General features: G+C 48.1%; 1 protein-coding gene across 3 annotated transcripts in view; it reads left to right on the top strand.

Moving 5' to 3' along the window:
- Positions 1-12,124, top strand: part of MSRA (methionine sulfoxide reductase A) — a 316,176-nt gene extending 304,052 nt beyond the window's left edge. The window contains exon 7 of one of the 3 annotated variants that reach the window (XR_008306842.1): positions 10,451-10,584. Coding sequence is in view for 2 of the 3 variants with exons in the window: in XM_053248931.1 (XP_053104906.1) it covers positions 10,451-10,615 (165 nt within the window). In the remaining variant the exon portion in view is untranslated. Of the gene's footprint in view, positions 1-10,450 lie in introns of all 3 variants that reach the window. The other 2 variants (XM_053248931.1, XM_053248940.1) reach the window with 2 other exon arrangements.
- The last annotated feature ends 2,258 nt before the right edge of the window (positions 12,125-14,382 follow it).

Raw genomic sequence — 14,382 nt, 5'->3', positions numbered from 1 at the left:
TGAGCCGGGAAGCTGCTTTTCAGCCTCCTGCCGGGGATCTACTCATGAGTAACCGTGGCATGGAGCCACACCGTGGCTACTCATGGAAAAAAACACCCGGATTTGTGGAGTGCTCGCTCCGCAAATCCGGTTTAAGGGGCGGGCTACTTGAAGAACCAACGGGCTCGCAGCCAAGCCTGGTGGTTCTCATGATTGTAGGAAATCGGGCTAGCAGAGGCTAGCCCGATTTTCTACAATCGTGTGAATAGCCCCGTTGTGTAGGATTGTGCTGTGTACTGCAATGTCTTTATTTATTAATTAAAATATCACTACATAGCTTTTCCATAGGTTGAAAATGGTTCATATTTTTTTAAAAGCAATGACTGAAGAAAAGCAAAAGCAAACCAAAAACTAAAAACCACAAAAACAGCCACAAAGCAGCCATAGAAAACAAACATTTGACTCAAAGGTCTGGCAAAACAGGGAGGCCTCACAGCATCTCTGAAAGGGGAGCCAAGCAGCTTTCTTCGCTGCTTCTGGAAGTCAGTTCCCTAGTTTGGGGGCTATCACTGAAAAGGCCCAGCACCCCGCCGTTGCTGTCTGAACCTGTCCTAGGGATCGCACAGACAACAGGACCTGCTACTCAGAGCTCAGAGTTGGACTCCTATCAGAACTTCCAATTCCTCTCTTCTGCTCAGAGGTCTCCTCTGCAGGTCTGAATGGCCTGTCTAGCCAGAGTTCTGTTGATACCGAAGCCACTGCTTCTGCCAGCAGGCCAATGTCCAAAAATGTACCGAGGTCAGAATCTAAGCCCCACCGCTTCTTCATTAGTTGCTGTCAGTCATTCATTCATTCATTCATTCATTCATTCATTTATTCAATTTCTATACCGCCCTTCCAAAAATGGCTCAGGGAACACAGAGAAATAATAAATAAATAAGATGGATCCCTGTCCCCAAAGGGCTCACAATCTAAAAAGAAACATAAGACACACACCAGCAACAGTCACTGGAAGTACTGTGCTGGGGGTGGAGAGGGCCAGTTACTCTCCTCCTGCTAAATAAAGAGAATCACCACATTAAAAGGTGCCTCTTTGCCCAGTTAGCAGGGGTAGAAGAACAACAATATTGAAAGCCAATCTTGAGCCATAATGAAAACCAATCTTGAACATTAGTAGAAGAACAATATTGAAAGCCAATCTTTCAGCCAACACGTGGGTTGCATGGAGACTAACTGGGACTAGAAGGCTAAGGGAATTTTTTTGGCGGGGGGTAGCTGAGAAAGTGATCATCTGCTAGCCAGATTGGGCCCATGGGCCTCTACTTGCTCCCCATTGGTTTAGATCACAGGTTCCTGAGATGAAAGAAACACAACCTTATTTCCACTTCCCCAAAACCCACATTTTGAATACTAGACATTGCTCAGAAGTGCCCATCCAGTCCAGCTGCAAGCAAACTCCTCAGCCATTTCTGGCTCCCTGACTCTCTGTTTTGGGGTGGGGCAGGGGGAAGGAAGGCATCCCAACAAGTGTGGCGCCCTGGGCCAATGAGAACGTGGAAAGCCGGCTTTAGAGCAGTGTTGCAGCATGCCTTTGGCTTGGAAGGAATGCGCCACCATGCCGTGTGGTTTTGCTGGTCCTCCCGCTGCGAGAACCTTTCATTGACACAGCGTTTCAGGGAGGATCCTTTGTTTTTTCACTGTGCGTCACTTTCAGACTTTCCATGTACACAAGGAAGGCTTCCTTTTCTTTTTCACACCATCTTAGGCTCCCCGCCGTATGACACCAGCAGCCAAAAACACTCTGCGGAATTGGACTCCTCCAAACACCTTTTCTGTTTCTAGTGGAAACACTTTTCTTTGCCTCCCCCCACTCCCCCCCCCACGCCCAGCTGTGCCTGCTTCAGCAACTGGGATCTCAGGCTCAAGGTGAGGCCCAAGTATGGCACTGTTCATGTTAACTTGGTTCACGGAAGCCAGCAGGTTGTTTTCTGCTTCACTGACATCGCTTTGAGTGTTCCTCCCATTATTTATTGATACAATGCCATCAGAGCACAGAGTAGTGATGGACGGACTCTGCCTTGGGCTTGATTCGCAATCGATTTGTAATCGGGCTCGCTTCGTAATCATGCTCAGCTAACTGAGCAATTTGCCTGAAACTTCAGGGAAACAGCTCAGTTATTTCCAGGCTCATTTTGGACCCTGTTGTGTTCCTGGTGACTTTGGGGAGCACAGTGAAGTCTGTATACCCAGGTCCCCCTTCAGCCCCCCCCCCTGCCCCAAGCCTTTGTCTCCCCTACTCCCATCCTTGCCTGGCTTTTGTGGCTGCGGCAGCAGCAGAAATGAGAGAGCCCCTCTCCCTCCTTCCCTCCCTGCAGTCTGGCTGCACTTGATGCAGCTCACTAATGGCACGTCCTAAGGAGCCAAGAGAACCCCAAAGGAGGTGCCGCTGCCTCGGTTTCCCAGCAGCTCAGGTGGCTCTTCTTTCTCCTGCCCCGCCTGAGAGCCACGCTGCCTGCAGCCGAGCCATTCAGTCCACCTGGCCACTCTATCTACCATTCGACAAATGGCCAGCCTGCAGGTAGAGTGGGAGAGAGAGAGGAGGCACCTGAGCTGCCTGGAAGCAGAGACAGCAGCATCTCCTTCATTGAGAGGAGCTTCTCCTGGTGCAGCTGCTCTGAGGAGGGAAGAGGTCGTCTCTCCTTCCCTCTCTGCCTCTGCCACCACTGCAACTAGCTAAGCAGATGGGCAGTGAAGGGAGAGTGTTGGGACTTCTTTCCAGGGCTGGTGGCAGCAGTCCCAGCCAGAGAAGGGTTCTGGGTCGTAGTGCTCCCCACAGACTGGAGGCAAAGGTTCTGAGTCACCGCGGTTTGTGTTCCAGATCAGGGAACGCAGCAACGTCATTCCTACAGAATAACCCTGCCAACAGAAGTTCCTGCCCAGGCTCAGACTGTCCTCTCTCCTCAGATGACTTGTGGGACTTGGGTTGTGGGTCCTTCCCCCCCCCCCACACCAGAACTATTCCACATGTTCAGGGTGGGGGCAGCTCTCATGGTGTGGCCTCTCTTTTGGGCGGGGACCCCCTTTCAGCTGTAGCTTATGCTTCTACAATATGACTTTGGCCTAACACCTCCTGCGGAGGTGGCCAGCCTGTGTCTGGGCTGTGCAGGTTTAAGGCTACAGGTGGAGGCGTGAATGATAGAATGATCTTCTGTGCCAAAAGACAGCATCATCTGCACATCGAAAACGAGCACGTCAAGGAGAAGACTAGGCTAGGACCCTTTCCCCTGGCATGCTAGTTTTCTGTGGGAAGGGGAAAGTATTCAGCGAGCCCACCCATGCATTCAGTGAGAACAGCGTCTCACTAGCTCCAGTTGCACCTGGGGGATGGAAAGTGAAGGGTTAAGCCAAATGTGCCACGGAAAAGAGAAAGGGAGCATCAGCTTCCAGGAGGGTGTTCCAGGTGTGAGGGGCAGGATGGGAGGGTGGGTGCTGTTTAATGGAAATACTTGAGAGCAATAACTGATTTTAGCACCATGGATGTTGTAGTGCTAATAGCAGCATGCGTGGTGCGCAGACGTTGCCTGTGGTGGGATCAAAACAATCTTATTGTGCGACACTATAGATAAGAGAATGCTTCGCTTGCTTTTACTATTAACAGGAATGGCCCTTGCATTCTCTTTGCTTCAGCTGCTTGTGAAAATAAATGCCACATTCATGGAAATCGTAATGCAACTTACATGGATAATTGGTGAATAATTATGCAGATTCACTCCAGCCCCATTTCCAGAGGGGGTCCTTAGGGCTGATGTAGTCCTTTCCCCCTTCCCCACCAGGGACCACAATAATCTCTAGGATGTCAAGCAGATTCAGAGAAAGGAAGAGCCAGGGGCAAGAGCCTGTAACCATGGCATAGAAGCTATGATTGCTCAGTGCCATAAGACTCTGTGTGTGTGTGTGTGTGTGTGTGTACATAGATCTATCTATCTATCTATCTATCTATCTATCTATCTATCTATCTGTCTGTCTGTCTGTCTGTCTGTCTGTCATAAATGTCCAGACAAACAGGATTTTTGTCCTGCTGCCTGGCTTTTTCAACAGTTAATTAGGGATCCGACAATGAGCCTTCTATTTTTGCTACATGCCATCTTTCCATCTTTTGTCTCACAGTTGTTCCTTCCCATCATCCTTTGCTTTTGTCCATCTTCCCACAAGAAGAAAGCTGGCTCTCTGGGAAGCTGCTTCAGAGGTCCCACGAGTCATGATGGAGGCTGGAAGCAGTCTGGCCTCCCTATCCTATCCCATTTTAGGGTTTTCTCTCACAGTCCCAATAGGAATACATTTCCCATACTCCCCCTCCTGGAATTGCGTTATGTGAGGTGGAGTTGTGGGTTGTTACTTTTGGTTTAATTCTCAGTAAGTACTGAAGGATCCGTAGAGGAGAGACATCTTGAGACAGGATTGAGAAGTACCGGAGTGCAGGAACTTAGGAGGCAGCAAGGTCTGTATAATAAATGGGCACAAAGGAGCAATAGTACAAATCTGATCTAGTTTTAAAAGAAAAGAATAATAATAATAATAATAATAATAATAATAATAATAATAATAATATTTTTTTTTAAAAGATGAGGCAGATCAACAGCAAGGACAACAGGGGGCATGAGATTTGTGTCTGGACCAGTCATACGAAAGCTCGTGTCTCTTTAAGAGCCAGGAAGTCCAACACAAACCGTGGCAGGGCACAGGTGGTGGAGTGGATCACACCAGCGCTTTGCATGATCTTCTGTGGCAGATCATGCAGACATATAATAAAATAAATTAATCTAAAATAAATTAAATAAATTAACCTGGTCTCAATCTGGCCTGGGCCTGTGTAATATACCCATTTAAACCTTATATTTTGCATTTCTTTGGCAAGAAAATTTGAATTGGCTAACACATTATTATTCTGTTGTTATCATCCTCATCATCAACATCATCATGAATATTTATATAGTGCTCTGTATTTATACACTACTTGGTCATAGATTGTGAGCCCTTTGGGGACAGGGAGCCATCTTGTTTATTTATTATTTCTCTCTGTAAACCACCCTGAGCCATTTTTGGAAGGGCGGTATAGAAATCAAATAAATAAATACAGACAGACAGACATTTAGAACCATCATAAGAGCAGTAAAAATAAAACTAATAAAAATAATGACACAAAGACCACTGTCCCAAATGCCATAATAAAGACCAGGGATGCCTCAAGAGCAGCTAGCCAGATCTTGGGGCCAATGGATGGTGAGCAGTGATGGGCCCAGGCACTGCTCCGAAATGTATTGGTGCAAGGTGAGGAGTACCTGGAAAAGGAGGCCGGCAGGTCCTACCTGCTCCTCCAGCGAGCTGCTGCCGCTGCTCCCCGTCACCCCATCGCTGTGCTGTCGTGCTTAAAACGTAACTTAAATGCGACAGCCATGCTGCTGGCCTCTTTAAAATGCTGGGATGCTGCTCCCAGCAGCCTTTGCGCAGTGTCGGCACGCAAACGGCCTTGGCGCATGTACCGACACCATCTCTGGGTTGCTGACCACACAAATGGCGTCAGTGTGTACGTCAATGCCATTTGCGTGCCGGAGCCACACAAGGGCTGCTGGGAGCAGCATCCCAGCGGCGCGGCATTTTAAAGGGGACCGCAGCATGGCTGTTGCTTTTAAGTTCCGTTTTAAGCACGACGGCCTCGTCGGAGGAGCAGGTAGGACCTGTACTGCTCCCTGCACGCCCCTAACAGAATGTGTCTCTGGTGATAATAAATACTCTGGGGAGAGCTAACTCCAGGCCCCCTTAGGTGCTAAGGAACTAGCATGTTCAACTAGAGTCTTATATGGGAAGTCTTATGAGGAATAACCGAAACAGTTCCAATTTGAATGAGTGCTCAGTTGGAATGCAGGTGAGGAGGAGGAGAAGTGTGGGCAGTCGTTTCTCTCCCCTGTTTCTGAGACCATCTGAACTTCTAGTAACATTCTGGTGGACAGGCAAAATGCTTCTGGACTAAATGCTTCTGCCCCAGTCCCCAAAACAAATGTAGCTTGGCTTCTTTGAGACTGACTTTCCAGTTGATGCAGTGCATAATCACCAAGTAGTTCACTTTAAAAAGATCAGTGGGTGGAATTTCATTGTTCTTCCTAGCATTGTTTCCCCACATGACTAGCAGAAGCAGAATAAATTATGCAAATTAGGTGCATGCCTGTAAAGTTGCTTGTTTTGCATAATTTGCCCCTGCTTCAGAATAAGTGGACATTATTGGGGATTTTTTTTTCCAGCACAGAGTGTGCTTCAGTTTCCCCAGTTCCACCTTGAAAGTCCAGAGTCAGTAATTGGAAATGTTTGGGCACCAGTGAGAGGAGGGGTGTTCACATGCGGTTGGCTACTGCATAGTAGTAGTTGACTATGGTCTGACCTCCCAAGAGCTGCCTCTTCCTTGGTCCTGCTCAAAACAATATGTGCTGAGCAAAGATTTTTCCTTGTTTGAAGCCAAGTTGCAGAAATCAGTTGCTGAAAGCAAAAAAATAAATCTCTGGGCAGTATGAGTACATGGATGATCCTGTGCTTTTGTATTAATTCTCTTGTGGTCCTTCTGGAGTGTGTACCTCTACAGTGGAACGAGTTGCTCACACCCCCTTGTGGCAGGAGATTGCACAGCTGGAGGGTTTGGCCTCTGCTGAAAATTTTCCAGGGAGCCGTTTGTTGTGGAACAAAACAAACCCATATGGTGGGGAGAAGCAGCTTCCCACAGCACACAGAGGGTCAGGGATCATTTGCTTCTGTCTGTCCACAGCACTTTTGCAAATGATTCATCGTCAAGCCCAGTTCTGCACAGATACACCTACACGGCTCCCTTGGTCTCTTGCTTCCGCTCTTGTTACAATGCTCCTTGTGCCTGGATCAACCTACATTTATCAAGTCACTTCCCTCCCTCACTCCCTTTGGCCCTTTCCAAGACCCTTTTAATTCTCCAAGCATTTCTGAGCCATCCCAGCTATATCTTAGTTGCACCTTCACAGCCACTCAACTGCACCCTTTCCTCACTGGTCATTTATCAGTACATAAACTCTCTGCCATCTCCAGTGAGAGACATCCTTGGAAAACAAATGACCTTTGGAGCTCATCCAGTTGACCCTGAATACTTTGACATGCAGGAGCCCCATCCAGCCTCAACCAATCCAACCAAATGTTTGTCAGATCTGGTCTTAAAGACCTAGTGAGGGGATCCACCACACTGCAAAGCAGCCCACCACATTTCCACCACCACTTACACCACTTCCATTATAGTAGATCGCAAGCCCTCTTAAATTGAGAAGTTGGACAGATCCTGTTATTTCTGGGGCCTCAGAAAACCTTCCTTTTTTCCCCATCAAGAAGCCAGCAAGAGAGTATGGCTGAACGAGTCCTGGACCTGGTTTTTATCAAACAGAGGAGCTGTGGTTGGTTGGGCTGAGGAGAAGTGTCTGGGAGAACAGAAAAGTGGGGATGGTCTGAGGGCGGCAGTATCACAGGTACACTGAGGGAAATAAGTATTTGATCCCCTGCTGATTTTGTCCATTTGCCCTCTGACACAGAAATGACCAGGCTATAATTGGAATGGTAGGTTTATTGTAGCTGTGAGAGACAGAATAACAACAAACAAACCCTCAAAAGCCCAGTGCTCAAAAGTCAGCGATGGATTTGCATTGTAGTGAGGGAAATAAGTATTCGATCCCCTATCAACCAGCAAGATTTCAGGCTCCCAGGTGTCTTTTCACTATATGCAGGTAACGAGCTGAGATGAGGAACACCCTCTGTAAGGGAGTGCTCCTAATCCCAGCTTGTTACAGTACCTGTATAAAAGACACCTGTCCATAGAAACAAGCAATCACTCAGCTTCCAAACTCACCACCATGCCCAAGACCAAAGAGCTGTCGAAGGATGTCGGGGACAAGGTTGTAGACCTGCACAAGGCTGGACTGGGCTACAAGACTATCGCCAAGCAGCTTGGTGAGAAGGTGACTACAGTTGGCACGATAACTCGCAAATGTAAGAAACACAAAATAACTGTCAATCTCCCTCGGTCTGGGGCTCCATGCAAGATCTCACCTTGTGGAGTTGCAATGATCATGAGAACGGTGACAAAGCAGCCCAGAACTATACGGGGGGAACTTGTCAATGATCTCAGGGCAGCTGGAACCATAGTCACCAAGAAAACAATTGGTAACACACTACGCCGTGAAGGACTGAAATCTTGCAGTGCCCGCAAGGTCCCCCTGCTCAAGGCAGCACATGTACAGGCCCGTCTGCAGTTTGCCAATGCACATCTGAATGATCCAGAGGAGAACTGGGCGAAAGTGTTGTGGTCAGATGAGACCAAAATCGAGCTCTTTGGCATCAACTCAACTCGCCGTGTGTGGAGGAGGAGGAATGCTGCCTATGAGCCCAAGAACACCATCCCCACCGTCAAACATGGAGGTGGACACATTATGCTTTGGGGGTGTTTTTCTGCTAAGGGGACAGGACACCTTCACCGCATCGAAGGGACGATAGATGGGACCATGTACCGTCAGATCTTGGGTGAGCACCTCCTTCCCTCAGCCAGGGCATTGAGAATGGGTCGTGGATGGGTATTCCAGCATGACCCAAAACACACAGCCAAGGCAACAAAGGAGTGGCTCAAGAAGAAGCACATGAAGGTCCTGGAGTGGCCCAGCCAGTCTCCAGACCTTAATCCCATAGAAAATCTGTGGAGGGAGCTGAAGGTTCGGGTTGCCAAACATCAGCCTCGAAACCTTTCTGACTTGGAGAGGATCTGCAAAGAGGAGTGGGACAACATCCCTCCTGGGTTGTGTGCAAACCTGGTGGCCAACTACAAGAAATGTCTGACCTCTGTGATTGCCAATAAGGGTTTTGCCACCAAATACTAAGACATCTTTTGTGAAGGGATCGAATACTTATTTCCCTCACTACAATGCAAATCCATCGCTGACTTTTGGGCACTGGGCTTTTGAGGGTTTGTTTGTTGTTATTCTGTCTCTCACAGCTACAATAAACCTACCATTATAGCCTGGTCATTTCTGTTATAGCCTGGTCAATTCTGTGTCAGAGGGCAAATGGACAAAATCAGCAGGGGATACTTATTTCCCTCACTGTAGCAGGCAGAGGGAGGTATGGCGGTGGGAGTTGGGCAAGCCGTTACAGAAGGAAATGGTCCAGGCAATTGAGGCCTGTTCCTTTTTCCAGCTCTTCTCCCAACCCTGTAGCCCCAGGGAGCTCTGAGAACACTCCCTCGAGGATTAGGGTGCTGCTGTTGAATGCCAGTACGGTAAATGCTAAAACATCCCTCATCCATGATTTGATTGTGGAAGAGCATGCTGACCTGCTATGTGTGATGGGGACCTGGTTGGATGAGCTGGGTGGGGTTGGGTGTCCCTCAGCTTTGTCCTCCAGATTTCCTGATCATGCAGCAGCCCCGCCTGGAGGGTCGGGGAGGGGGCATTGCAGTCATCTATCAAGAGACCTTTCCCATTTCCAGGTGCCCCGTCAGGCAGTCTCAGCATTTTGAGTGTTTGTCCTTGAGGGTGGGCCTCTGAGATAGGCTGGGGATTCTGCTGGTGTACCGACCACCCTGCTGCACTTCAGTCTCTCTACCTGAGCTGGCAGGGGTGGTCTCAGAGGTGGCCTTGGGTTCCCCCAAACTTATTGTCTTGGGGTATTTCAATGTCCATGCTGAGGCCCCCCAGTAGGAGAGGCTCAGGATTTCATGGCCTCCATGGGCCTATCTTAGCTGGTATCTGGCCCTACCCACATGGCAGGACATACTCTGGATCTGGTTTTTGCCGACCAGGGAATAAATGATCTGGAGGTGGGGGAGTTTGAGATAACTCCCTTGTCATGGACAGATCATCATCTGGTGGGGTTTGGTGTGACTGCTCTGTCTGCCCTCTGCAGGAGTGGTGGACCAATTAGAACGGTCCACCCCCAGAGGGATCCGCTCAGTTTCCAGACAGCCCTCGGGGAGTTTCCAGTGTCTAGAGCTGGTGACTCTGTTGAGGCCCTGGTGAATGTATGGAACAGAGAGACAGCTCTCCCACTTTCCAAACATGATCCAATTATCCAAACATGCCGGGAATGCCTCAATCCATCTGGGTAGCTGAGAGTATTCTTTTTGGTCATGTGTGTGATCCATATGCACAATGCTATCCAGCCTTCATCTCTGCTATATTTCCAACAACAAATCTGTGAACAGTGAAGTCCCCATTTGATAGATAGCAAAGAGTAGCTTTTCCAGACCCACACCCAATACCAGACCTGAGTCAGAAATGAACTCTGACCGAAGCCCCCACTTGAGCAGCATGGTTCTTCTTTATAAGCTAGTGTCTCCATTCCTCTCCATTCACACAAATGGTTTCTTGCGTAGGAGCCAACAGTTCCTAATGACCTGCTTTCTCCTGTTTTCCCCCACCGGCAGGTATTGACCGAGAATGGCTTTGGTGCCATCACCACCGAAATCCGTGAGGCTCCAGAGTTCTATTATGCCGAAGAGTATCACCAGCAGTACCTAAGCAAGCACCCCAGTGGCTACTGTGGCATGGGCGGCACGGGGGTGTCCTGCCCAATGGGGACCATGGAGTGATCTGTACTCTTCCAACTGTGTCGGTACCTCAAGACAAGATGCAGATGGTCAAGGAATGTGCTTTGGATTTGTACTGCAGCTTGATGTAATCTTCAGTGTCCCTCCCCATGAAGTCAATGGCGCCTCCTTACAGGAAGAAGCTGAGAGCTGAGCTACACGTGCAGCATAACTGCAGGACAGAATCATTCCGGGATGGCCCCACGGCAGATGTGGGAAATCACATTCTTGAATGCTTCCCTGCATTAAAAAAAAAAAAAACTCTTGCTGCATATAGGAAACCAGCATGGCAGAGGGGTTATTCCCGGGTGTGCTAGTTTTCTGCATGCAAGGAGGTTGTGTTTTTTTAGTGTATTTTTTTTAAGGAGAGCTTTCAAAAATGCAACTATCCGCCTGTAGTCTCAAGTAACGCAGCCCAAGTAGACCTGTCCTAAGTCTATAATTTTGCTAAATGCATACGCCCCATGATCCCTTCCTCTCCTCCTGTGTGCTCACATGGTCTCCGTGTGCCTCCTAGAATCTGGAGAGTGATGCCCACTATGATCGAGCATACATTTCTCCACTAGCACTTGGACTTGAAGGGGTGAGGAAAGACTGTGTGTGCAAGGCCAGGAGACAAAAGGCATAACAGACCATGCTTCTGAGGGGAAAGCCCCTGAGCAGAAATGGCAGGCAGAGCAGAGGTTAAGCCAGGGGTGGGCAAATGTGGCCCTCTGGCTGTTGTGGAACTACAGTGCCCATCACCCCCAGCCTGCATTTATTCTGGAAGGGGATTATGGTACTTGTAGTTCAATGATAGCTGGAGGGCCAAGTTTTCCCACCTCTGGGTGAAGCACTCAGGCCCTTACCACAGACCCACTCTGAATTCCACATCCCCCAAATGTACTTTTAATTTTAAAGAATGGTGCTGGAGCATTATTATAAGCCTTTGTGTGTCGTTAACCCCTTAATATTGTGCTGGATTGTGGCCAGAGTTCATTTGTGTGATGCTTGGAGAGGTTAATTTTGGCTAAAGGAATTGCCAATGAGGGTTGTGTGGGTGCAGCCTTCCCAAGATGCCTTTTAGCTGTGGGATAAAGCTTCTACACGATTGCCCTCCCAAGAAGAGGAATTTACTGAAGATGGTAAGTATGGAAAACCAAGAGCTTTTTACTTCAGGGAGGCCTCTCAACTGCAGGAGCTGCGAGGCTTGCACTTTTAACTAAGATAAAACCTCGTGGATATCCTTATATTATTGCCCCAAACATCTTATTCCCTGCAACAGTTTGTAAGGATGAATTCTATGATTTCCTGCCATCCCCCCACCCCACCCCCTGAGCTGGAAAGTACAGAACTGAAATCCAAGAGGATGGCCATATTTCCCAGGCATGTGAGAGCAAAAGATGTGTAAGTTCTATTCACCTGAGCTTGGGTCCAGATCAATAAGAAGGCTGTATCAAATGCAATGCAATAAAAAAAAAAAACACCCAAACCCTGCAAACTACAAATGAAAATGATGGCTCGTGTGTTGTTATTATCTCGAGTGCTTGAACTCCGTGCTGAGGAGTTGCTTGTTGGATTCCAGCAAAGCAGCTGGAAGGTTGGAAGGATTTCTTTGGTAAACTGCAGATCAGGTCTCACTTTTACCATCCATTTCTGGAGATAAACAACCTTAAAAGGGTGTTATACATGCTGGTAACATCCAGGCTCGACAACTGTAATGCGTTCTACGTTGGCCTGCCTTTGCACATAGTCTGGAAATGGCAATTGGTACAGAAGACAGCAGCCAGGTCGGTGTCTGAGGCTACCCAAAGAGACCGCATTACTCCCATTCTAAAAGAACTACACTGGCTGCCAATAAGTTTTCGGGCAAAATACAAAGGGCTAGTTATTACCCAGCTTGAACAGCTTGGGCCCAAGGTTTCTAAGAGCGCTGCCTTCTTCATAAACCAAGCTGCTTATTAAGATCATCAGGGGAGGTTTGGTTGCAGTTGCCACTAGCTCATTTGGTGGCGACCCAAAACGGCCTTTTCTAGGGTTGCTGCAGGACTTAAGAACATCAGAACAGCCCTGCTGGATCAGGCCCAAGGCCTATCTAGTCCAGCATCCTGTTTCCACTAGTGGCCCAGTAGTGAGCAACTTTGGAACACGCTCCCAAACAAAAGGAGAGCTTCCCCATCTTTGGATATTCTAAAGAAGAATCTGGGAACATCGCTGTTTAATTGGGGTTTGAGTCCATAAGTTGAAAGTTTTAAAGTTGTTTCTATATTTTAAACTGTTTCAATTGATTTAATGTTTTGATGGTTTGCGTTTTCAATTTGTATATGGGGCATTATTTAAAATGCACTAAATGCATAAAACAGTAAATAAAATAACGGAGCTCTCTGCTGCACTCTCAGGCCTGCAGCTGGGAATGTAGGAACACAGCACCATCCAGCAAGACCATTTCTATGTCCACAAGACCAAGAGGAAACAATAGGCAGATCTTCATTACCAATGAAATACTAAGCTTGTATGTACATTGAACATAATTTGTAAAAAAAACCATAATGAGGCTTTTCTCACACACACACCCAAACTCAGGCTAGGGAAGCCCATCCTGGGTTAGGCTGTGCATGAGAACTGCCAGGATCAGGCCTGATCCCAGTGGGCCAACGCCGCCTATCCCAGCTTTTAGCCGAGGTTAAAGGCTTGAGCGAGCCTTTAATCTGGGCCCTTGGATTGTGTGTTCACTGAGGCTGCGTTCAGCCACAGTGGACACAGAGGTGGGTGCCTAGAGCGCCTGTCTCCTGGGGGAATCCCCCAATTGTGGGATATCTGGAAGCCGGATTGCGTCGTCCCGGCCTCCGGAGCTACACAGAGTGTGGATCATCTGGGGAAATGGTCCGTTCTCCCAGCAACATTCCAGCGGTCGTCGGGTTAGGTGAGTTGGACAAGCCTCCCCTCCCCCTGCCCCCCCCCACCGCCCACCCAGTTGTGTGAATGGCCCTGATGTGTTGTGATGTGAATGTGGGTTATGACACCAAGTCTTGCACATCAACCCTCCAATTCCGTCGCAATCACTGCAGTGCTGTCCAGCTGACCCTTGTTTTGCAGTGGCAAACAAGAGTGGGTTGAATTGTGGGCCGGCTACAGGCTGAAGGTCATAAACTTCACACTATCGTTGCAGTGCATTTTCCTTTCTCCCTTCAGTTTGTTAGTGGGTGTGGGCCATTGGTTCAGCAATGAGGGAACACATTACTGTTGGCCGGCATGTTGCATTGAAACATGTGCCCTTGGCCAGGTTTTAACATGTGACTCTTTCCTCCCTCCTGAACTTCCAGCATCATGCTTGGAATGTATAGTTCCTATAGTAACAGAATTGCCTTGTGTGGAGTATTATACCTCTGGATTGTTCTGTTGTTCACTGTCAAGGAAACCGGCACTATCTCTAATTTCCCAGGCACAGGGGTGAGAAGGACGTGAAAGGCAGGAAGGAGGATAATAATGGGGCTGATTCTTCACTCATGCTGTTTTTACCTCCCGAGTTAGTATTAGTTGGAAGGAGGGGTTATATTTTTCACTGCTGTGTGAGACCTTCTTGGCAAGGGAAGGCCTATTTCCATGACACCATAACAAATTACAGCTTTAAAAACCCATACTTTTAACACACAATTTCCAGAAGAAGTAAGGAGATCATGCATTTGGTTCCAAAAGAATTTGGTATCTATGGCCCCATTTGCATGTAACGGGAAACCAGAGTTGAAGGGGCCTGAGGTTGAATTTTTAGTATGAATGTGTGCAACCGCGGT

The sequence above is a fragment of the Hemicordylus capensis genome, chromosome 1 (genome assembly GCF_027244095.1).
Source record: "Hemicordylus capensis ecotype Gifberg chromosome 1, rHemCap1.1.pri, whole genome shotgun sequence".
Taxonomy (NCBI): Eukaryota; Metazoa; Chordata; class Lepidosauria; order Squamata; family Cordylidae; genus Hemicordylus; species Hemicordylus capensis.
This window is presented reverse-complemented; position numbering and strand designations above follow the sequence as displayed.